The 25,684-nt window shown below is 37.9% G+C and overlaps 3 protein-coding genes across 4 annotated transcripts; 2 read left to right on the top strand and 1 right to left on the bottom strand.

The window, feature by feature from the left end:
* Positions 1–125: 125 nt before the first annotated feature.
* LOC147537293 (U-box domain-containing protein 52-like) lies at positions 126–6,847 on the bottom strand. The gene is made up of 11 exons (XM_086640056.1): positions 6,458–6,847; positions 6,111–6,357; positions 5,313–5,413; positions 5,056–5,177; positions 4,183–4,397; positions 4,044–4,101; positions 3,000–3,312; positions 2,692–2,793; positions 2,158–2,586; positions 1,050–1,847; positions 126–510 (listed from the first exon to the last, which is right to left on the bottom strand). Exons 2-11 carry the CDS (start codon positions 6,289–6,291, stop codon positions 424–426), a joined length of 2,406 nt encoding a protein of 801 aa, XP_086496182.1. The 5' UTR covers positions 6,292–6,357; positions 6,458–6,847; the 3' UTR covers positions 126–423.
* A 5,814-nt stretch (positions 6,848–12,661) lies between these two features.
* Positions 12,662–19,199, top strand: LOC147537292 (uncharacterized). Of its 2 annotated transcripts, none has more exons than XM_086641162.1 (17): positions 12,662–12,797; positions 13,238–13,393; positions 13,574–13,658; positions 14,028–14,130; positions 14,328–14,412; positions 14,523–14,609; positions 14,730–14,815; positions 14,988–15,093; positions 15,259–15,719; positions 16,203–16,284; positions 16,373–16,549; positions 16,637–16,690; positions 16,803–16,895; positions 17,294–17,359; positions 17,591–17,637; positions 17,789–18,448; positions 18,747–19,199. In XM_086641162.1, exons 2-17 carry the CDS (start codon positions 13,259–13,261, stop codon positions 19,150–19,152), a joined length of 2,733 nt encoding a protein of 910 aa, XP_086497288.1. In that variant the 5' UTR covers positions 12,662–12,797; positions 13,238–13,258; the 3' UTR covers positions 19,153–19,199. The 2 variants fall into 2 exon arrangements, with proteins under 2 accessions (XP_086497288.1, XP_086497289.1); XM_086641163.1 differs by lacking the exon at positions 12,662–12,797 and adding an exon at positions 12,858–12,972.
* A 1,727-nt stretch (positions 19,200–20,926) lies between these two features.
* LOC147537291 (uncharacterized) lies at positions 20,927–22,611 on the top strand. The gene is made up of 5 exons (XM_086641164.1): positions 20,927–21,065; positions 21,214–21,296; positions 21,432–21,566; positions 21,655–21,759; positions 21,887–22,611. Exons 1-5 carry the CDS (start codon positions 21,032–21,034, stop codon positions 22,007–22,009), a joined length of 480 nt encoding a protein of 159 aa, XP_086497290.1. The 5' UTR covers positions 20,927–21,031; the 3' UTR covers positions 22,010–22,611.
* The last annotated feature ends 3,073 nt before the right edge of the window (positions 22,612–25,684 follow it).

The following is a 25,684-nucleotide window of genomic DNA, read 5'->3' as shown; positions in this document are numbered from 1 at the left end:
ACTTGTTTGACCTAATTCAGTCATCTCACCATTTATTTTCCACTTTATAAGACATATCCGGGTCAATCTCGAGAATTTCTTAAAATTTTCAAAATTAAAACATAGAGTCAAGTAATGGGTCAAAGTGGGAGTAGATATAGCTTTATTCTATAAAAAAAGAATTAACATAAATTACACATGTTTGTCAGTTGTAGACTTTAAACTTTCATTACTTAATGTCTTTGAAAATCTTTATTTTCAAGCTCCACCAACAACTGAGACAATAAATACAGAGAAATATATGATCCTTTAGGTACCGCCTTGTGTTGCTTCGTAGATTGTTTTTACTATGACTTGAGGAAGAATAAGAAGCTTACAAACACCTGAAAGATTTGCCTTAGGTTCCAAAAATACGGTCATGGTCTGTCATTCAGATTTGATTGATCACCTTGCGCTATAATATGAGAGGCCTGTATGGGTCCTTGAGTTCTCGTAAGGAGAGTGCCCAAATACTGGATCGCTCATCGCATCCTGCATTCATTCAAACACCACATTACTCCATAATTTAAGAAGTCTTTGTTTCCCTTTTTCAATTTCAAATCCTAAATTTTAGGACGTCTGGATCCAAGACAGATTTCAGACCTTTTTATTTTCTTTATTGTTTTTATTGAAGGAGACAGATGAAGATGAATCAGACATTGACGAGTTAGATATAGTAGAACCAGATTCAGAAGCAAACTAGTCAATAGTAAATGCTATAAGTTTTTTTAATTCGTGGACAATGAAATGTTCATATTCTGCACATGTTAGGCCCGGACACACAACTGTTTCTGGTTTTAGGATCTAATCTAAGCATGAGACCTGTAATTAATATCGATTTTCATCTTTAGCATATGATTAGGGGGGATACCTTAATGATATATTAAGATATCAACTACATAACCTTTAGATCGCCATTCTAAACAATCTATCCATTTTGGCAATGGAAAACGGACGAAAATGTTGAAAGACGTGGGTTGAACAAAATGTGGACTGTGTTATGCGTTCAAGAAGAAATAAAAGATGTTTACCTGTTTCATGGGTGACATATGACTGTGACTGTAGCCGGATGACGAATAAAATCCTCCTGATGAATGATATCCACCACCAGTACTACCCATCATTAAGTTGTGCATATTGTCTTCAGCAAGGGATCTCAATCTGTTAAGCTCTGGCAAAACGACCTTCCCAAGATCTGGCCGATCTTTTCTCCTCAACTCGGCACATTGAAGTGCAAGCTTAGCAAAACCCATTGCCTCTTCGACAGGCCAGTCTGTAACGGCAGGGTCCAAAATTTGAGCAAATTGTCCATTCTCAATGGCCCGTTCGACATGGTGAGTTAGGCCCATTGGTGGCTTGGCTGTTATTATTTGTAGAAGCATGATACCCAAAGAGTAGACATCAGATTTAATACCAAGCATTCCTGTTTGTTGGTACTCAGGATCAATGTAGCAGAAAGTCCCAGCGGTCGATGTCATACGATATTGTGTTACATTGTTGGCTACAGATGGAGGGACGAGCCTGGCGAGCCCGACATCACTAATCTTGCTCACATAGTTTCGATCGAGCAAAATGTTGCCTGGTTTGAGATCACGATGAACCAATGGCTCTGGCTTGGTTTGGTGCAGGAAGAGCAAGCCGGTGGCGATTTCTGCAGAAATTCGGAACCTAAGTTGCCATGAGAGTACTGGGTTGTTGTTTCCTTGTTGGAAGAGACAATCATCTAAGCTCCCATTGGCCATGTATTCATACACTAGGCAACCATACTCTGGGCAAGCACCTAAGAGGAGAACCATGTTTGGATGTCGAATGCAGCTTAGTACTTCTACCTGCAAAGTTATATAAAATATAACTTTTATGAGTTAAAAATAACATATTTTCTTGAAGACGTCATCTCTGAAAGAAATTGAAGTGGTGGGTGGCCTCTCAAGGGTAAAGAAGAATATGAAGGCCATTCTGGGTGTCAAGCCCATCATTGCCATCACGTGGTTCCAAGCGTGGGGTCTATTAATGAAACGAGATGGATCTGAAAGGTTGGATTACCCGTAGGCCCAGGGGCGATACGGCCGTCATGCTGGTCGAAATAAGGATAAGAAAAAGAGCCATTCGTCACCTATCATTTTATTCAGAGTACTTTACCTCCTGCTGAAACTGTGATCTTCCTTGAGCTGCATCTGGACGGAGAACCTTAATGGCAACTTCTGTGTGATCCAAGTAACATTTATAAACAGGCCCATAACCCCCTTCCCCAACTTTTCTGGATTCAGCGAAACACTCTGTTGCAGCTTCAATCTCCTCTATGGTGTATCTTCTATACCTCACGTCTGTCTGTGCCAGAGTACTACATGCCTTATTACTCTCCTCTGCTTCTTTTAAAGCCTTCATTTCTGCATTAATTCTCCTCTGTGCTTCTAGTTCTGCAATCCTCTTTGCAGCTTCAGCCGACTCCAACGCTGCCTTACACTTAGCTTTTTCCTGCTGTGCAAGTGCTAGAGCAGCTTCCTCAGATAATCTTGCCTCCTGTAACTTTTGCTCTTCCTCCATTTTCCAACGATGGAGTTCCATTGCCTGCATACGGATCCATGAATTTGATTTGAAATAAAAAAATCACGAGTCCATTCATGAAACTAATTAACTGGAACATAATTGTTCGTTGTAATATTTTACCAGTACCTTTTGCTTTGCTGTGAGCGCTTCTTTGCAAGCCGTACTATACATGTCCATTGTTTGCTTAAGCTCCAATCTTAGCCTCCTCATCTCAGCCTCAACATCATCCTGCAAATTTAAAACCATAATCACTAATTTGTTTTGTATTTGCGTGTCTGTATTATAACACCACAAACACAAAAATTAAGTAAAATAAAAATTTGGAAACAAGAACCCTAATCTCCAAAAGAGAGAGATTGATACATGTTACCCACCCAAAGAAAGCAGACTTCAGAAAGAAAAGGAATCCTTAATTCAAGCTTTAGTGACTATACCTGTACCATGTTTGATGAGCACGACGACAACCTGCTGCTATCTTGCGAAACCATTGAGAAATCACTCATAGACTGTAGACCACTTGGCTTGGATCCCAACCTCAATGACTCAAAGCTCATTCTGCTCTCTACATCGGAGTCGTTTGAAGATCTTGGTGGAGTCCGGCCTGCATCATAACTCTCATATAGTGAGGGGAACATGCGCTCTGTACTGGGTCTACCAGAGCTAACATATGATATGTCGGAATCTGGAGCTGAAAGTTCATATGATCTATCAGTATAGCCTCTCCCTCCTATTCTGCTGAATGGTGACCTGTTTCCAACCACCGTGTTTAGATTACTTTCCACATCAACTATGAAAACTTGATGTCATCGGCAAAGAATTGGCAGCTAATTATTAGTACTTTGAGTGGACAGGTGTCCGTATGTACATTATAACGACCTTCAATCTAAATATAGAACCTACCATAACATAATTCACAATCTGGCACCAATATGAGATGTCCGGATACCGACCAAAAAAATCGTAAAATGGGTCACACCAATGGTCTCCACAAATACTTTCAGTACTTCTATTTTCAAAATTTGAGCATGAGTTTGATATAAAACACAGGAACACTTAATCTAGAATGCTTTTTTATGGTCCCAACATGAATGGTAACAGGACAAGATCAAAAGTTCATTATGAACCTAATATCTAAGACACACTCTTAAAGTTCAGCTTATTGCAGTCTTTATCGACGATTGAGAAAGAACATTGTACATATGTTCAAGATGTGATGAACTTGGGTAACTTTCTTTGGCATGTATTCTGTTTTGTAAACAATGGTGACACTTGTCTATTTGAGAGAGCAGTCAAAATGGAACTCAAAAGAAACTAACTAATCCTAATCCTTAGATTCATCACTTATCTTAGGCGTTAAGAAAATGTTTCAGCCAATAAAGATACTGGTAAATATGTTGTGCTGTATCAAATTATCAATGACATCACCATTCAAATTTCAAAAAATTGTAAATTTTGTTGCTTAAGGTATCCTGACTTACTTGATTGTGTCCAATTCATCCTGGAAACTGCGTTGTTCGAACGGTGATGTTGTTCCAGCTGCAGATCAAATTGATTCAGATAGTCTATTTATAATTTTGAGGGGAGATGGAAAGATATGTCAATTATAAAGTAAAAAACCTTTCGGATTGCTGTTCTGAGGGAAACGTTCTTCAAGTATCGCAGGCTTCAAGGTCTCCTGGATCTGAATGTTGGCTCTAGAGCGGGATACTTTCGGGGCAGATCTGGTGGCACTTCTCACAGATGAGACCTTTCCTTTGGAGATAACGTACACAGTACAGAAATCTGGAGCTGTCTTTGTGACGATGGTCGGAACATCTGGAGGCTTAAATGTCCTGTTGATAAAAAAAAATTGTGGTTACGTCGAAGTTGAACACAAAGTATGTATGCACATGCATGAAGAAAGTCCCAAACTTATAACAGTATTGTTAAACAAGATCTCATCATATGAAATAAGAGAAATGACTTTAGCTGATAGCGAGTGGAGCATTTACATATGGCTGATATATCGAAACTGGATACTATGATAGCACGTATCGCTTGAAGGGGCGCCAAAAGTCTAAGGAGCTACCTTAGGGTGGGCTTGAGCAAAACATAACCCCGGGCCACATGATGGAATCTAACCTGGGATAATATGGTGCAGGGGACAAAGGCTTGGATAGTTAAAAATGGTATGAGAGCTGAGGGCGGCTCATCTCGGCGAGATAGTTCCATGCCGCATGGAGGAGCATGAGCAGCCTGGCTATGGGAAGTTACTGCAACTGGGACTTGCAGTCTACTGACTGAATCATTATAAAAACAGATGTTTAGAAGAAGTAAGGACCTAATTTTACGAAACTTAGCAATCTGTTGTAACATTCAATAAATTTGGCTCAATTTCTACACCATATTTTTCTCCACTCATTCAAAGCATCGATATATTTCATAATTTCGACCACCATACACAACAGAGGTACATTGTAAGAAATTGTAAGAAAAAAGATAGTACATTACCTGAAAAAGGAACTCCTTGATGCAGCACCTAGGACCAAAGTATCTATACCCATATGGGAAACATACTCGGTTAAAGCTTTCGATATATCCAAGTCTTCAAGAACTACATCATTACATTTTATCTTCACCAGAATATTTGTGTTCAACAACAAATAAATCATAGTCAGAATGTTTGCTTTGTCAATGCCAAAGGAGTTCCTTTACTACCGAAAATCGAACAAGAAAACGAAACGAATGTAGTCAACTCGAATAATTACCTCTTTCCTTGAACAAAAGCAACGAAACGGAAGGAAAATTTCCTTGTTTTGAGTTTCATTCTGTACTTTGAATGGAGATGCAACTGCATCGTGGGATCCTACTGCAAACATAAGATACAAAAAAGCATGATATCACAGGCAGTTGGTACTTGGGACAAAAAACCGTACCCCAAATCATATCTAGAACCCTTACCACGGGTACGAGGAACCACCAAGCGAAATCACCCATGGATTACAAGAAGGGCTAAACTCAATAATAACATATAGGGTAGTTTTATAAGGGCCCCCCATTCTTGTTAAAAGGGCCCCTCCTTGTGAATTCGGTGCCCACCGAATTCACAAGAGACTATTCGGTGCGAGTCCACCGAATTCACAAGAGACTATTCGGTACGAGTCCACCGAAATTCACTCCAGTAGCCCATTTTTGTGAATTCGGTGGACTCGTACCGAATTGTGAATCCGGAGGACTCGTACCGAATTGTGAATTCGGTGGAGTCTTACCGAATTCACGAGAGGGGCCCTTTTAACAAAAATGGGGGCCCCTTTAAAATTTCCCTAACATATATCTTCATTCCCTAGGTATTCTTTTCCAATCTAGTTCTCCTATTAGTATATGATTCTATGAATGATTTCATTAACAATTGATCATATGGGTTAGGAGGAAAACTCTTTGAGGGATCCAATTTGGTACCAAACACCCATCATTTAGAACAGGAATTCAAAATAAAGTCATTTATTAAATACTTTGCAGAAGATTAGGATCTAAAGAGAGATATAGAGAGGGAGAGATGAGCTTACATGGAATAGGAGCAGAAGAAACTTTTTGTTTGACATGGATTAAAGTAACAGTTGCACCCTTGCCAAGAAGATGATCAGTAGTCCATTTGAGAGCATATTGGCTTGTTTTATCCTTATCTACAGCAACAGCTATCATCCCATTTCCATCTTTCTTCTCTTCATCACCCTTTGGCATCCACATCTGCTATCCTCTTTTATTCCTCTTCTACCTTGATCAAGACAGACCTTTTCAATTTGCTTCAGAAATCTGTTAATTAAAAAAATGAAATTAGTAATTCCATTAGGTTTTATTGAATTCTAAATGATCTAGAAGAAATCTGTTAAACAAAATAGCTTGTGGGTAGTACCAATTTGGGTTCTTCTTGATTCTTCAGAAGACTTCTTCTTGCTTCTTATTTTGGGTTTCTCTCTTCTTCTTCTTGTTCCTCTTCTCTGTGGGAAAGAATAACAGACTACATGAATCTGTCTCATTCTGTTTTTTTTTTCACTTTCTTTTTAACTATATTTAGGTTTTCTATTTTTCTTCAAAACTGAATCAACCTAGACCTCCATTTCTCTCTCTCCTTTCTCTCATTTGTTTACTCTCTCTGGCTCTCGTGATGTTTAGCAGTTTCCCCATCATTGGCGGGCGTGCTCTGTGTGTTTGGTAATTGGTAGTTGGTACTGGGAGATGCACTTGAGGTATGGGGATCATCAATGCTACTGGGGTAGCACTACCTGGACAAAGAGACTTTGACGCTCAAATCAGTAACTTTCGATAAGAAATAGATACGAAAATGGTCAGATATATCACCGTGGTTGGTATTTGATGTGACTCGTAAAGTAGTTGGAACACAGTCTCGACAGGTTATGGTGATTAGGTCAAGGCGTCAAGCTGACGACTCGTAATCGTCTGGCAAACTAGTAAGCAAGTGACCACTCAGGATAGTCATATAGGTGGACAAAGGGAAGGGATGATTACCTGCCTTACTAAAATGGCCACTTTGTCCAGATAAACTTTGTTATGATCAAAGAGTTTTGCCTAGTCTTCTTCGGGGCTAACGACTTTGTCCTACTAAAATGACATGTTCTACGTTATCCTAAATGTTAGTGAAATTAACATAAAGAATATTAAATCTATTCATGAAAGGTCTTACCTCCGATTTCCTTTTGTCGAGCGGTTGTTGGTACACCTATGAGTGTGTAATAGTCTTACATCGCTCGCAACAGTGTTCAGAGACTGGACTATAGGTGTACGCTCAAACTTAGCAAGTACCGAGGCCTTTTGGGTAGGCTTGTGGTGCCTTCGCCAAGAACAAAACTCCGTACCTGTGTGAGGTGGTTAAAGCGGGGACAATATCGACAACTGCTAAGGGTTGGGGCGTAACAAAGTGGTATCAGAGCTCTAGGTTCATAAATCCTAGGGTCAGTGTGTAGGGTTCAACCTCGTTAGGCGCATTGTATGTGGTAATTTTTCGTATGGAGATGTTCACTGTCTAAGTTTTAACTTAGTTTCTCTTTTGGATGTGAATAGAGTTATGGAAAGCGGAGGGGCTACTGGTCGTGGCAGAGGACGTCGCAGTGCTCACACCGGAGGTGGTGGTAGAGGTCGAGGTGTTATAGTTGAGGAAGGGGGGTCTACAAGACCCCAAGATTCACAAGCACAGTCAGGGGCTCATGAAACCACAAATCCTAATTTGAACGGTTGAGCGACAGTGACCATTGATGCAGTCGCATTGCAAAATTTGATTAACATTGCAGCAGAGGCTAAACAAGGGAACAAGCTCAGACGCAGAATCCGACACTAGAGACGGGAGGTCCTGTGGTGAATCAAAGGCCACCGACTGAGACGACATGGTTGAAGTACTATCATGAGGACCGCCAATATTTGATGGAACTGGAGGACCGGTGGAGGCATATGAATGGTGTAAGGAGATAGAGAGGATGTTCGTGGCGTTTGATTGCTCTGGGGAGTGTAAGCAACGGATGGCGGTGTTCCAGTTAAAGAAGAATGCCGCTACTTGGTGGGACACTCAGTCTAGGCTAGTGGATCCGTTGAGGTTCACTTGGGAAGAATTTAAGAAGGTCTTCATGGAGAACTTTGTTCTTTTCTCAGCACAACAGACACTTGAGAGGGAATTTCAGGACTTGAAGCAAGGAAAGAATCAAACAGTTTTGGAGTATGAGTTTCACAGACTCTCCCTATTTGCTAATCAGTTAATTCCCACAGAGCAGGAAAAGATCGAGAGGTTTGTCAATGGGTTGCGGGAGAACATCGCTAGGTACATTTGTATGATTTTATGTGTATCTAATACACTATCTAGTGTTTAAGCGAAATCTCAAACATCATATGTTAACACTAGATTACCAGGATCATAAAGCAAGAACTAATCAATGAACTAGAAGAGGGATAAATACCTTTATCGCATTTTTCCCTCGAACCATTCCAATTCGCGTGTGAAGATCGAAAGCTCCAATCGTCGCTCGTCTACTTGAGACACCGAGTAGGTTAACTTGATCTCCCTTCTTGAATGTCTGCTAGGATTTAATAGAAGGTTGAGAAGCACTCTTCTTCTTGACTAGATTGATAGAATGGGAGCTTTTTCTCTACAATCCTCTATCTCCACCAGCTGTATATTGAGAGAGAGGGAGAGCTGCATAATTTTTCTTTCTGAGAAAAATCCACACCTTTTCTGTTCTCTAATGATCCTTATATAGAGAAACCCTAATTAGAATCATATTCAAATTAGGTCTTTCTATTTTCCGGGTCACTGAAAAGATAATTACCAAAATACCCTTTTGGGGTATTTTGGCTTTCTCCCTTTAATGTGGCCGGCCAGGGCAGCCCACTATGGGCTTTATCTGGCCGGCCCACTTACCTTGGTCAGCCATCATATGGCCGGCCCAAGGAGCCTTGCTCCGGGCACCCCTTTCGAGCCCGGTTCTTTCTATCTTGTTCTGAATCGTTATTCGAACCCTTTTGACCTATTTAGTTGAATCCAATCCATCTTAAGCCTATTCCCGTCTAGTCAAGTCTCTCCGATCAAGTTACCACTCTTATGTGTAACCCGTTGTAGGATCCGATCTATGTTAGCCGCGAATAACTGAAGTGATTCGACGATCTTAATTGCCTTCTAGCAAAGCATTACGACCCCTAATTGGACTGGACTGGATGATCTTCAGGATTAGTTCATCTTTATACTATCTGATGAATTGATTACATTGTCATCTTGGTCGAAGGACACTCTTTCGGAAGGACATCTCCTTCAGACCGAACGGATATATCTTTCAGTCTCCCACTTGTACTTAGAACAAGTGCAATGCTCGATTCTCATGTCTCTCTGTATCTCATCTGATACATCATACCTTTCAGACTTTCTTGATCTAGAGAACAACTGTCAAAACAAATGATTAATCATTAATCCATTTGAGTGTGGCCACACATTTTCTAGTTGTTTCTCCTCAAGTGGCTCGGAGATACTAATCCTAACTTAATAGGAGGACATAATCTAGCCTTGGATTCCCATTTAACTTCATATCTATCCTGTCTCTCCAAGAAATCCGCCTTTATAACCTCCTTTCACGGCACGACGTTTGACGTTACAAAGTTTGACATTCCTTACAGAAGATGAGTGGAGTACTCATGTTTAAGGAATCTCTCCAATATTGTCTTATGAGTGTTTTTGACGTTCTATAGAACTCTTACTTTTTGGGTTGTCCAGTGTATATCTCAAAATCATACACTCATGTAATTGACTTAAATACTATATTCCTATGACCCATGAAACAGCGCCATCAATCAATCTCACATGCTAGTCGTCTTGAATCATTGTTGTCCAAGCAATGACCTGGACTAGGGAGTTAATAATGAATTTATTCCAGTTCACTTAATAGGGTTTCATTTACCAGATCACGCATCTAATAAACCTACTTGGAATGCTTCATTATTTTTGGACTGTCGATTAAATACTAAACTACGATTTAATGACGAAATAACTAACTTATTTCTGATAATAAGAGTTTGTAATATTGAGCCTTCCCGTGTAACTCTTACACCCTAAATTTTACTAGTCTAAGCTTAAAGCTTAATGCTTATGGTCCTAGTATTATTTCCATACTTAGTCTAATGTGACAGTCTAGTTAATAGATTAAATCTATATGGATTTTGCTTGTTATCGTCCCTATGATAATCTTCAGCATTTCTATACTGAATTAAAACTTCTCAAGCTTTAACTACTTTCTTTTATTTGTAAAGTTTGCAACAGTCTCTGCTTGGAACCTCTTTGGTTGTGCTCGAGGTTTATTCTCATTAGGGTTCTGAGAGGTTAGAAGTAATTCACCACTTTTATTCTCCATTAGATTTGTTCTGTTGAGTCAGTCAACTAGTTCCAGTACAAAATATCTCTTCTTCACCTAAATCAAAAAAATAAAAAGAATGTGGTTGGTATTAACCCTGTTTATAGATTTCGAATACTCGAAAAGAATTACTGCAACACAAATTCACAGTACGACACATCCAATACATATGAAATGCCGTTACTAAGATGTGGATATCGACTAATATTACAACAAACACCATTTTGTTTTTGGTATTTAAGCATAAATTAAACATGGAAATCCACACTTTCTTTTTTCAACCTTAGAGCTCTAACACCCTAAATGCTTCCTAATCTATGTTGTATGAGGCGACAGACCTTTCACAATCAACCAACAAAATACAAACAAGCAATGCAATACATAAACAAGTAAACAAGTTCATAATCTCTAGTTCTTATTCTCTAATTAATAAGTGCAAAACCAATTCATATTTCATACATAAAAGGTGGAAACCAACTCATAACAACTCATACACAATTCATAATTTCTAATCACTACCCACTAGTTTGTATGTAAAACAATACACGAAGAATGAAAAAAGTATAAAAATTTAGAAGAAGGGGAAAAGTAAGACAAGAAGAAGAAAAACAGAGTATAGCAACTGATTCATCCCAAGTCAAGTCGAGTGGGCTTGGACAGTTGGGCCTAATCCAAAGGTAAAAAAGATCTGTACTCTTCATCATTTTAATTTTGGGGGATTGGGCAAAAGCCCCAAAACTAGCACAACAATATGTATCAGGCCCACTGCAGATAAAGAATGGGGGGCAGGTCCAACAAGTCAGGCTGGGGGTGGAATTTTCGAAACACCCTTCTTTTTTTCAAAATTTACGAAACAGTCATCGAACTCGGAAAACTCGAAAGTTTCTGAAAAATAATCTGACACGCCTCCCATCAGACTGTGTACTTTCCATAAATTTACAAAATTGTCACCGAAAAATTCCTGAGAAATGCGAAAATTTTTGAAAGATAGTCTGACGCACCTGACATCAAACCTTGTACTCTCCACGAATTTACAGAATTGCCATTGCAAAATTTACCAACTTGCCATTTTCGTTTTTTTTTTCAGATTTATTTCTTATTTCTTTTTTATTTTCACCCACACATATTTCTCTCTCCAATCTTTTTAAATTTCTCTCTCCAATCTCAACAAATTTCGTTCTTTTTTTAGATTTATTTCTTATCTCTTTCCAATCTCAACAAATTTCTTCATTTTTGGTAGCTTTTCATTGATTTGTACAAGGAAATTTTCTTGTGTAGCTGGAATTATTTAGTGTACTGGCCATTTTTTGGATATGTACTACATATTTTTGTACTGAGAATTTTCTTGCGTACCGGGAATTGCTCTGTGTGCTAGCCATTTGGTTATGTACTAGACATTTTTGTTCTGAGAATTTTCTTGTGTACAGGGAATTGTTCTGTGTACAAGTCATTTGGTTATGTACTAGAGATTTTTGTAGTGGGAATTTTCTTGTGTACCGGGAATTGTTCTGTGTACTCGCCATTTGGTTACTACACATTTTTGTACTGAGAATTTTCTTGTGCACTGGGAATTGTTTTGTGTACTGGCCATTTGGTTCAGTACTGGACTCTTTTGAACTGTGAATTTTCTTCTTACTGGAAATGGTTCTGTGCACTGGCCATTTGGTTATGTACTTTGATGTGTTTAGAGATGAAGAAGATAAAATGTGAAACAAATAAGAATGATGAAGAAGAACAATAAGAACATAAAACTTTTAGAGAGAGAAAGACAGAAAATTTTGATGTTTTTAGAGATTAAAAAAGATGATGAAGATAAAATGTGAAACAAAATAAGAATTATGAACATCCAAAAATAAGAACATAAAACTTTTAGAGAGAGAAAGAACATAAAATTTATGTTTTTAGAGATTGAAAGAGATGAAGAAGATAAAATGTGAAACAAAATAAGAATGATGAAGAAGATTTTTGGATGTATAATTAAGAAGAAAGAAGGAGTTGAAACAAAATATAATAGGCGGGACAAAAAAAATTGACTGAAATTTCGTCAAAAAATGACGTCATTTTTGAATTTTCAGAAAATCTGAATGTTTCGCTGACATTACGTCATGTACGGAGAATCAATTGCTTCGTTGTCGTCCGTCAGATTGTCAGAAAACACGGAAATTTCCCGTGAAGGGGTAAAAGAGGGATAAATAAAATAAAAACCAGAAAAGCCTGAGCTGTCTTGACCATTTGGAGTGGGTTCTCATTTTTTCACTCCAAACCGCTCTCTCTTTCTTCTCTCTGTCAACAAGTTTTCTTCTTCTCTCCCTCTCTCTCTCTCTCTCTCTCTCTTTCTGACTATTCAGACTGGTATTTTCCCACTCTCTCTCTAGTCTCGACCACACACACTATATCTCACTCATGGAAACCATTAGGAGTAACACCTCTTTCAGACATTTCAACGAACAGTTTATCTGCAAATTTAATTGAATCAGATTTTGACATAAACACTAGAATATAGTTTAGTGTGTGTCAGAAATTGGAGGTAAACCCTGATTTTGAATTTCAAAAATCATGTCAGTGGCAGAATTTAACTTGTCAATTTCAGGAAAACTTGTCACCATTAATCTAAGTAAAAACTTCATGGGCTTGTTTCATATTGATTTCGTTATTTACGGTTTCCAGTTTTTTTTAATATATGGAACGTTGATCGGAATCAAAGCCCCAGATCATGAGCCACGGGGACGATTAACAGAACTTGTCTCAGGTTTGTAGTCTCATTATGATACTGAATTCGTTCCTATTTCCAGTCTGCAGTTTTCGTGTTGGACATGCAAATGGAGAATAAGACGATTTCCTATTTCCAATCTGCATCTCTTGTTGCTTCTCCATCGTATCCAAATTCAGTGGCATGGTCGGACGAGAATTTAGTTGCAGTTGCATCTGGTCATCTTGTAACGATACTGGTATCTTCTTACCATATTATGAAGTTTATCATAAAACTTAAGTGATTTGGTATTCTTGACGTTGAATTAATTGTGAAGATCTGGAATTGTTTCATATGATTTTGAGTTCTAAAGTTTAAATTGCTCAAGGATATGGTTATGCGTTTTGAAAATAAGTATCCTTTATAATTTTTATTACAGAATCCCTCGTCTCTGATCGGAGCTCGAGGACTTATTACGGTTGCTTCCAATAAACATTTCCCAATAGGAGTGATAAATCGAGAAGGTATATCTTCTGTATTTAATAACTTTCCTGCTCTTTCATCGTTTGAGAACTATAATCCTTTTTGTATCCTGTTTCAAATGCCTCTTTATGTTGATTACTATCTTTAGCTACGCAGTTTGCTACACATTTTAATTTCTTTTTTTGTTGAAAGACTACATTTAATTTGATAAATTTAATATTTCCAGTACTTATGATTCCACGTGATAAATCGTGGTATTTTTCCTGAAGTCATAAGGATCTTGACTTGTTTGACATATATTTGTTATATATGCCTATTCTTTGTAGAGTTTTTTATTATCTTTAGTCTAGGGTAAGGAAAGTATGCTTTGATTCATTCCCTTCACCTCTTGTACTCTGGATGTTTCACAGATCTACTTCATGGATGTTTATTGCCGACCTGCTTATCACGTGAGACTCGGCCATGTGTTCGATCCATCTCATGGTCTCATCTTGGACTGGCTCCTAATTTTGGGTACATAAAGTGCAAACACATCAATTTGTACTTTCATTTTATATACATACATATACAAATATAAATATAAATATATATATATATATATATATATATATATATATATATATATGAATATATAATTGATCAAAATGATCCGTTTGTGGTATTAGGTTTGTGAACCACTTTAAAAGCATATATAGTTGAAATGGGTGCAGGTGCTTGCTTGCTGTTTGCACAACGGCAGGTTGTGTAAAGCTATACCGTTCACCATATTGTGAGTTTTCTGCTGAATGGATCGAGGTATTTGGTAGGAAAAAACTAACTGAACAGTGTCAGAAAATTAATTTCAACTCTTACAATTAGTGAAAAATTCTTTCCAGAGGTGATATCAATGCTGCAATCATTTGTAGGTTAAGGACATTTCTGACTCGCTATTCGCTTATCTCTCAAGTATCAATTTTGGAGAAGTCGAAATGTCATTCACTAAATCTTCTCAGGTAAGTTCATTTTACTTCTTTGGCAAGTGCTTTCATTCTTATTTATCCTTGGTGATTGATTTAATATTTGAACGTAAACAACTATAATTTTTGGTTTCATATTCATTTTATTTTCTTTAGGAGCAAACAGTTGAAAATGAGACAGATTCTGAATGTTCCAACGAGCTGCTAAGTTCCATGTTCAGGAAGAAGCGCAAGCGGAAAATGTAATTAGTTGGATTTTATCTTTCTCGTTCTTGTTTCTTGTTACTCTTTTTATCCTCAAACAACTGAAAGTCTTTATTTGGTCAATGCTCATAAGTTGAATTATGCCAAGATTTTGTTTCTTTGTGCTATGGATATGAGTATTCACTGTGCTCTTCTTACGAACCTGTACAGTACTGGAACGAGATCTTTGGGAGATAAATTAACATATGACGTAACCAAGGAGAGTGAGGATGGTTTCCACGCCACTGAGAAACTAGCTACTACAAGCACAAGAGGGGTCAGTTTCATGTGCTCATTTTTTATGAAGAGATCTTCAGGGGACTTCTCAAGTATATTAATGTTTTTGACGGATATTATCTGGTTTAGCGGTCTCATGAGTCATGTCTGTATCCATGCTATTCTGTGAGTTGTGAGTTTGATTTGACTTGTTGTGATTGTGCAGATAATTGGGATGAAATCTGAAAAGTTGAGTGCAACAAACTTGCGCAAGTGCTCTTCCATGGCTAGATCGAAGGAGAAATCTACCAATATGAGGAAGGAAAGTGGCAATCCTCCATTGTTAACAGCAAAACAGTATGCTTCTCGAAGTGCGATGTTGTCTTCTCTTACTGTTGCGTGGTCACCCGCCTTGCATATATCATCGGAGCCAGACCCAAATCCTCAAAATAGTCCATCCAACGATTGTGCTATACTGGCAGTTGGAGGGAAACATGGAAACATATCTTTCTGGAGAATCCATGAACCCCGATACTACACAATTGATCATAGCAGGGATTCTCTTGATGTTGATATAGTCGGACTCCTTCAGGCTCATAATTCGTGGATCACAGCAATCTGCTGGGGACCGTCTGCTGAAGCTTCTGAGCTGCAGATTCTTTTAGCTACCGGTAGTTCTGACGGAAGGTGAGTTAGGCGTATCGGAACATTACGATCTACTGTATGATTTACATGAGAAAAATGTCTAGATTTTCTTTCGTATAGAGAGGACTCAATATATATCATCGAATACATCATTCAAAAAGACAATCTTGTAGTCCCTGTGAAACTTCGGTTTAGAACCACATATTACACGGTTTCTAGAGCTGAACATTCTAAATGAACTTTTGATATTGTTAAAGTTGTAGGACCACGTATTTTTTGTGAAGATACTTTAAATGATTAGGTCATTCACATACTACAGTAGATTAATTCATTTTTGTAGAATGTGGCCGAAGATTGTCTTAAAAGTGAAATAAACAGATGGCGACTCTTTCAAATATATTGCATAGAAAAGAATTTCACACCTTGTGTCATGTGTGGCCCAGGAACAAATATTTCTTATAATGGCAAGAAATGTTAGGATGCTAATTAAAATGCTATAATCTGGTTCTTCCGTCGTTTTCTCAGTGTGAAGATGTGGGTGGGAGAGAAGGAAGTGTTGCGTAATTCTTCAGTGGTTATTTCTGCTTCCTTTTCATTACTGAAAGAGGTATAATTCTTTATATATTACACATTTTCTTTCAGTTAAAGTTCCTATCTAATGGAACTATATGTGCATCAATTTTAACTTTTACTAGGTAACAACAGTTGCGGCACCCCCTATTTCTGTTCTTTCAATGACTGCACCTACAGATTCTCCTAACAAGATTTCCTTGGCAATTGGGCGAGGATCTGGATCATTGGAAGTCTGGATCTGTGATATACCAAATTGCAATTTTTCTCGTATAGGTTTATATGACACTCATGGTCAAGTTGTAAGTTGCTAGTTACCACCATTGAATGTGCAGAAATATCTTGTATCATCTGTGGATAATTTCTGATATGTTTCGAAATGATGGCAGGTAACAGGTTTATCGTGGGCTTTCGGTGGTGGTTGTTTGTACAGCTGTAGTATGGTATACAAGCTTTGTTTTGCAACTCTACTTTTGCATTCTATACATCGTTTTATTGTTGCGAAATTTTTTGGCATTCATTGAAGTTTTTTTTTCTTATTCCCGACTACCATAGGACAATTCTGTACGCTGCTGGAGATCAAATGGGAGTTCGTTGCATGAAGTCCCAATTCCTTCAAATTTTCCCGGTATTTCCCATTCTACCGAGGTATGATATCGTGCATCATTGCATCCTCATCTTGTACTTGGGTTGAATTCACTGATCTGAGTATTGCTTATGAGAAAAACAACCCATTTAATTAATGTTGGTTATAACTTATAAGTAATAAAGTAAGTAATACTAATGCCCTTTAGGTGTTATTCAGAAGACCATTTGAACGGCATTCAGGCTGCCTGCTATAGCTCCTTGAATAACTGTAGTTCTTAATCACAATTATGAGCACATTCAAGACGGCTCGTGTACTCCAAAGCTGTTACAGATATATTAATGTCATTCAGTGAATCAGTTGCAATACTTATACTTCCAAATGAAAAATGCTTTCTCAGTGTTATTTTGACTTTCAGTCATACCCTGTTCATTGACAAAAATTAGTTTAATTTTTACAGCTTTCTCATGTGTCTGATTCATGCTTTGGTGTAGCAATATCGCCTGGAAATTTGGTGATAGCTGTGGTAAGTTACATTACATTCCAAATTTCCAATAAGTTGTCAAATTGACCCCCTTTCGTATTTACCGAGTTTATTTCAGAGTGAGTGGGCCATGATAACCACGTCTTTAAGAAGTTGTTTATTTGTTTCTGTCCTGAATATATACTTAAAGAAGGTTACAGATGAATGATACAACCTCTTATTTATCGAGGAAATCATTTAAATGTCTAACCCAAAAAATAATTGTTCATTTAGGTTCGTGGCTTCGATACTGCTCTTTTGAATCCAATGTATCAGGCAAGGTAATAATTTTTCCTCCAGGAATGTGTCATGTTGTTTTAATCACGTTCCTTGATGTAGCGCCCTTGATATTCAGTTTGGTTTCTTTGATATTATTCATAACTTGTTTTGAGATTGAGTTAATCTGCGATCTCCTCTCTTCCTCTTTCTTAGGACTCAAAAGGCAGCTGTTGAGTTCTTTTGGAATGGAGGATATCAACACGAAGTTTCGCCTGACGGAGACGAAGGGTTTGGAATTGAAGCTTTTTCTGGTATCTCTCGTCAAGAAATGATATATTGGGAGTCTAACATATTGTGGTCTCTAAAGCAATACGAGAAGATATATAAACCCCTAGTTCTCTGGGATATCATTACAGCATTGTCGGCTCTCAAAGAATCTTCACCAAAATTTGTAGAATCGATACTGATTAAATGGTTCTCAAGTTGGTTTTTGAGCTGCAAGTTTGGCTCTTCTGTTGACAAGTTCTTGATACATGCACAGAGTTGTTTGCCTAAAATCCATTCCCGCCAGATTCATCTTCTCAATATTTTATGTAGACGTTTAGTGTTATCTGAACTTAAGCCAGATGATATAGTTAAAACCGAAAAACACGATATGATAGTGTGGATTGATCTACTTAATGACACCGAAAGACAATTACGAGAGAGGCTTGTGGCATTTAGTCTTTCATCTTCTGCGGAAAATACTTCAACAAGCCTATACTGGGCAACCCAAGGAGCAGCACAGATGGTACAATGGGCTGACATCAATCATGAACATATTCATGATCATCTCAATCTCCTTATATCAGAAGTACAAAAGTTAGGCAAGAGGTATAAATTTATCCAATTTTGTAGATCTTTTCTCCTTCCATTTTGTTTTATTGGCTTTCCGACACAGAGCCAGTGCCCAACCCGCCTGAGTCTTATTGTGCATCACAATTCCAAGGTTGATCTTTCACATCTTGTTATTATATATTGGTCATATATCAAAAGTCAAGGAGATGCTCTCTATGAATAAGAGCCTCTGATCATGGCTCGACCAGCCTAGGGCATAATACTCGTTTTTTTTTTTTATCATTGACCAAGGTCAAACTAGCTTTACTGTCAAATAACTTGTTCAAATTTGCAGGATCCATCCCAACTCGAAAAATGTTGGGAGAGAGCACTGTAGTTTTTGTAGTGCTTCAGTACCGTTCGACTCTCCAGAAGTTGCTTATTGTGTTGGTGAAAAGAAGAAAGGAAATGCAGTTCGTGCAGAACGACATAAACTAACACGATGTGCTTCTTCGATGCAAGTTTGCCCCATTACTCCATTATGGTTTTGTGTTTGTTGTCAGAGATGGGTTTCAAATTTACCACCTGATTCTCTATTTAAAATGTCTGAATATCCTTCAAGTCTGAAGGCCCATAATTCAGATCTGAATTCTCTAACCGAGTATTCATTCCAAGTATTAGCTAAACCGTTTTGTCCCTTTTGCGGAATATTATTGCAGAGACTGCAACCAGAATTCTTACTCTCGGCATCGCCCGTGTAAACTTCATTCTTTTATATTTATAATGGGGAAATTTATCGTATTTCTTATCTGTTGTCGTCACTCCTTGAACCCATTTTCTTGCGATTTCCTAATTCAACATAGGAGACATAAATTCCATAAACCTTTCGTCGGACAATTTTTTATCAGTGTCTAGAAGTTTTTTAGGGTTTGTGAAGATGGATGAGGAAAAAAGTCCCACCAGATTGCTGAAGCCTTCAGTTGGTCCTTCTACTGTATCTGCTTATCTAGATCCGATTTACTGGTCCGTTCCTTTCTCTCTCTATATCTCAAGTGAATAAGTGATATTCAGTTGTTTTTCATCTTCTTAGCAACTAAAATTGTTGTTTTTTGAGGTCGAAGAGATTGTTGTTTGGAAATTGGAATTAAATAAGTAATTCTGAATCTGATGTTTCAGGGACAATCGATTCAGCTCAGAGGAACATTATGAATGGTTGAAGGACTACTCTCACTTTCGTCATCTCATTCAGCTCCATCTCAAACCATCTCATTCTCCTTTTTCTGGAAGTACCTGAAATTTCACTCCTTCATCATTTCCTTAGCTTTCTATTCATAACTTAAAACCTGATTGGTGAATGCTTAGACAATAAATAGTACAGTAGATAGTTACTGGACAAGGTCAAGGGATAACTATTCACATTCTTTATGAGCATACAAATTTTTTGAATTTAAGACTAACACGATCCGTCCTGCTAGAAATGGGTTAAGTTGTTTGTCTTAGATGGATTATATAAAGTTGCAAACTTGAGATTATGATGATACCTCGGTTTATTAACATAGATACTGAAGTAACTGAACAAGGGATAAAGATTCACATCCTTGATGAGTATATAAAGTTGGGAACTTGAGACTTCGATTATTCATCGGTTTATTGACATCTTTGATGAGTATATAAAGTTGGGAACTTGAGATGCTGATGATTCATCGGTTTATAGACAATAACATCTTTGATGACTATATAGTTGCGGCGTAGGATTACGATGATTCACCACCACTCGAGGAAACGGATTAAGTTGTCTGTCTTAGATGGATATGGCCACCTCGTTCCACTTGGTGATATAGGTCGTGGCATGTCTGCTTAACCTGTTTGAGCTTCTAGAGCTAGTGGTTAACATGTGCGTGAGCAGAAGTTACAAAGATCCTTGTTTCTAGGCATAAGGCATGCTCTTCTCACAATTGAGTAAATATACGTAATATACTTATGCAACTGATTTAGTTCTTCTCGTATCTAGTTCACTAACCAATCAGCAATAGGAAGTGCTCAGGAGATGAGGATTAAGTAACACTTACGAGCAATTTTCTGGGCTGACAAGGTATTTTTGAGGTGGCAGAATTGGGAACAATATTTGTAAATGAAGGGCATTGCAACGATGAAGCAATGATGAAAATAACATGGTCTTTCATCAGCTGAGATTCTGATTCTCGAGTCCGATGCAGAACTGAGGGATTAGGAACTTTAAAGTTGGTTGGCTGATAAAATACGACAGGAAGGTGGGAGATTGTAGTCGTGTATTGGTATTGTCTATTGCATAGAAATAACTGGGAACAATATTTGTAAATGAAGAGCATTGCAACGATGAAGCAGAGTTAGTAGTGGTGGAGACCATCGTAAATTGGTAAATAGAGGAAAAAAGAGTAAAACAGTAGAAGTTAATAATATGCACTATGCAGAGACGATTAAATCTAGGAAAAATGTTTTATCTAATACATTGGATTAAAGCTAATTTAACCATAGACAGGTTTAAAATTTGTTCAGGTTTTGGAGCCTGGTTGTGGAAACTCTCAGTTGTGTGAAGAGCTTTACAATGAAGGCTTGACTGGCTTGACTTGCATTGACCTCTCAGCAGTTGCAGTTAATAATATGCAGAGATGGTTACTGCTGAAGGGAATTAAAGGTCTGTCGTGATGTGTTCCAATGCTTTATAAATCTTCTCATGCTTCCCATTGAAAAAAAAAACGAAACTCTGATCCTTTCAGTTGGTATCGATAATGTTGTCCATGTCTCACATCTGGTTACAGAAGTTATCTAATTTCTTTAATCAGATGTCGAAGTGTTAGAAGCTGACATGTTAGACCTTCAATTTCAAGATGAGTCTTTTGATGCCGTCATCGAGAAAGGAACTGTGGTAAACAAAAAGGCCCAATTAATCATTCACCCTTTTCAACAAGTTACTTGTATTACTAAGTCTATCATTGTTTAATGATTACTCCTCTTGTTTCACTAAACGGAGCTTAACTTAACAAGGAATCTCGATTTGCAGGATGTGTTGTTCGTAGGTAGTGGTGATCCGTGGAATCCTCGACCTGCAACAGTGAACAAGGTGAAGGCTATGCTTCAAGGAGTTCACCAGGTTTTGAAACCTGACAGCATTTACATCTCTATATCTTTTGGACAGGTAATCTAACAATAATCACATGTAGTCTTCTTCTCTCGTTCGCTCTTTTTCTATATCAACTCTTTATCGTAATTTGCATCTCCTGCAGCCGCACTTCAGGCGTCCATTGTTTGAAGCATCAGAATATATATGGTCTATTGAGTGGGAGACGTTTGGGGATGGATTCCACTATTTCTTCTACATCCTAAAGAAGGTTCCTGTTGTTATCTAGTTCTGTTTATCGTTTTCTGGATGTCAGTATAAACTGGTTTCTTTTTCTCATCTGTGAAAACCAGCATCTTCTGAATCATTCTCATTTCTTGATATTTGTTTGTTATCAGGGAAGAAGAACCGAAGATAGTAATGAACCAAATGAGAAGTTTGACGTGCCTTCTATTTGTCTATATCAGGAAGAGTTAGAGAATGAAGATTACCTTTTCCGAACAAATGTCGAAGAGGTGTAACGTAAAAATTCAACTTGATCCATCCCAAAATCTCCCTACACTTTGGGCATTTTAATCTTAGACAATGTTCTCAACTCAAACGCTGAGACAAAAGATATCAACCATGGACTAGTTTGTTTTTAGAACTGTTGGAGATATTACGCATTTATAAGTTTACTTAACGTGAAATCACGCTTTTCTGGGACGACTTCCATTCTCTAGCACGTGCGACAATAGCCGATATGCAAGAGGGCCATCAAGGGTGTGTACTTCTATCGGGGTATATGGTATTTTACACATTTATGACTTGACTTCTGCTCATCATTTCCGGAACAAATGTGGATTAACTCCAAAATCATGTAGGTGCAATCAGAGTTTTCATCCACTGACTATTTCATTGGCTTTTTTATGTTGTATTGGTTAGCTCTCCTCACTTTGAATCAGCCAAAGGCCTTGGGCCTCTCAGCTCTTGATATATCTTGTATGCTATTTTTTTTGTTGCAATACCTTTTATGCTATTTGATTAAGCATAACTTAGAGCATTTCTAATAGGACATTCCACAGAAATTCTGATTCTTATTTGTGAAATGTCAATAAATTTTTTTTTTTCTTAAGTGGCAAAATAGAGACGCGGTGACAGTTACAATCTCAATAGTCAAATTCCCTCTTCATAGTTTCTATAATAAATATCCAGACATCATCATGGAGTGTCGATAGAGTGTATTGTTGGAGATTTTTTTTTTATAAAAACTCTAAAAATTGGAAGTGTCATTTTAAATTTTTAGCCTTTGAGTGTCCCATCAGATAATCTTGTCCCTTGTTTGATTCTTTTGATGGAGCGCAATAACTATTTTTATTTCAGATAATAAATTTTGGATTTATGACATTTTATCACCGAATTATGTGCACCTTAAAAGCAATTTGAGTTCGTTATTTATATGAAGGGAACGTCTATAGACGCCTCACCTTTTACGGTGCTTCTACGGCCTAGGCAAGTACAGGGCACTCGGGATGACATAATGAATGTTTATACGAATCATATGCAAGAATGAGACCAAAAAAAAGTGACTGAGATCTAAATGATAAAACACTAACCTAGCTGTGTCCTAACCGGGTGAAAAGAAATCTCATGTATTAATGGGTTGAAGTATGGGTGGTGGTGGTGGTGGTGGAGGACAGGAGGAGGAAGATGGGATTTGGAAATTCATATGATTGGCTTTGACTAACTTGTTGTTGGATACGTTGGCCGACCCTTCTTCCTGTTTACTTGTCTTTTCTTTGGTTTCTACACCTTTATGTGTGTGTATATATATATATATATATATATATACTATCCCGTGCCCTAAGGCACAGACACTTGCATCAATCAAATGTTACGAAATTTATTGTTAAATTTTATTGAGAGGGGGAGAGAGAGTTTTATTAGTTATTATTATTTTTTTTGTTTATTTTCTCTTAAATTAGTTATTATTTTATTGAGAGAGAGATTTTAATTTCTTTTTTTTACTTTTAAATTTTTTTTTTTTTTTTTCTTAAATTAGTTATTTTATTTCTAAGAAGGAAACGATTATTGTTTTTTAAATAGGTAACTTTATTTCTACGAAGGACTATATTTTAAATTTTGAGAAGGGCTTCTAGACAATATCCTTTATTAAAAAAGGATGTTTGTCAGAAAACGATTATTGTTTTTTAAATAGACAACTTTATTTCTACGAATGACTATATTTTAAATTTCGAGAAGGGCTTCTAGACAATATCCTTTCTTAAAAAAAGATGTTTGTCAGAAAACGATTATTGTTTTTTAAATAGGCAATTTTATTTCTACGAATGACTATATTTTAAATTTCGAGAAGGGCTTCTAGACTAATATCCTTTATTAAAAAATGATGTTTGTCCCAGTCATCGTTTTCCCTTCTGTTTTATTATATAGATATAGATATAATCTATTCGATTCCCAAAAAATCCCAAGTTTCCACTCCCTTCCTATTTCACTTCTAACAAAAACTCCCCGGATTTTGTTTTAAGCATCTCTCTCTAACCCCCAATTTACTATTTTCCTGAATTCCTGACCAATCCAAACACAGATCAAAAGATTTCTCATTCTCGTCTCCTCTTCCCCCTTTAATCAATCATATTAATATAACCTATTTTATAACATTAATTTCAATTTTTTTGTTTTTATTCTCATCAAGACTTCAAATTATTTAATTGAAAGAGAAAAAGTTTAATAATAAAAATTTAAAGTATACCCCATTTTACAAGCTAGACGTACATACTAATAAATTTCTATGAGCCCTGACAAACAAATGCAATCAACACTATGAAGTGAGAAGTCTAGGATATAGCCCTAGCACTTGGTCGGACCAGTCCTGCACGTTCCAGACGTGTCGGAGCCATTGGTCCGGACGCGTCTTGGTGCTCCAGACGCGTCCAAGACGCGTCTGGTCCGAGCCTAATCCTTCTCGGACTTGGAGTCCGAGAAGTCCGACCTATCCTCAGACGCGTTCAGGACGCGTCTGATGGATTAGGTCGGTTTATCCCTAGATGCGTCTGGGAGGCCGAGACAGTCGCGTCAAAGAGGCTCGGACGCGGATCTTCCGAGTTCCTCTCGGACTTTGTCGCGTCCTGCGCCAGCGACTGCCTCCATGTCTGGACAAGAGTTTAGCTTACAAGGTATGTTTCCTATTTGACAATTGGTATCAAATCTTGAAGAGCAAGCTAATGGATTGTGTTCTGATCCCAAATGAGAATTGTGATCAGAGCCTGGTTGACAGGCTAGAGTATTGTGCTCTGATCCTAGACGAGAAATGGATGTCAAAGTCTGAGCTACAGGATGAAGATGTACAAGTTGGAAATGTATTACATCCTGATACCCATTTGACAATTGATATGGTAGCCTATGGGATAGGCAAACGAGCGTGCTGCTCTGGTCCTAGTGATGAATGGACTTAGAGCTTGATAGCTTACAAGGTATGTTCCAAGAGCCTAGTTATAGTGGCAAATGGATGTGTTTTGGGAGCTTGAGAAGACAAGCATGAGGATATGCTTAAGAACATGTGGTATGTTTGGAAGCATACTTCTAGAGCCTGGATGGCAGGTTCAAGAGATGGTATCTATGCTCGAAGAGTGTGACGAAGAGCTTAGTGATTCTCCCACTATGGTATATGGTATACTGGAGTGTGTATGAAGAGCTGCGTTGAGAGCATGATTCCAAGAGAAGGCTTTCAGAGTGAGATGCATTCAAGATGATATGGTCTCTGAAGCTATGGTGCTAAGTGGGGACCTTGTTAAGGGATGCATGGTGCATAAGGCGACGAGAGTTCCGATGGAAGGAATAGGCCGTGTGCACGGATGCTACGGTGGTAGCTATACTTGGGTCTATGTTCCTTTGAGATGAAGGACATATGCCAGAGATGAGATGGAACCGTATTGGCACAAGAAGTCATGTGCCAGCTCAGTGGCAAGAGTTTAGTGTGACTTGGTGCGCAAGAAGGTACCGTATATGCTTGAGTCCTTTACAGGTAAGGACAAGTGCAGAGATGAGATGAACCAAGAATGACACGATGAATCGTGTGCGAGCTTAGTGCAGTAATGCTCAGTACGATTTGGTGCGCATTGGGTACATCATATGTTAGAGTCCTTTGAGTTGACAACATGCTTGGTATGAAGTGTACCAAGATGGCAAGTAGAGTCAGG

Source organism: Eschscholzia californica, unplaced genomic scaffold (assembly GCF_041429995.1).
Source record: "Eschscholzia californica isolate CP2 unplaced genomic scaffold, dmEscCali1.0.p SCAF_5, whole genome shotgun sequence".
Lineage (NCBI taxonomy): Eukaryota > Viridiplantae > Streptophyta > Magnoliopsida > Ranunculales > Papaveraceae > Eschscholzia > Eschscholzia californica.
This window is presented reverse-complemented; position numbering and strand designations above follow the sequence as displayed.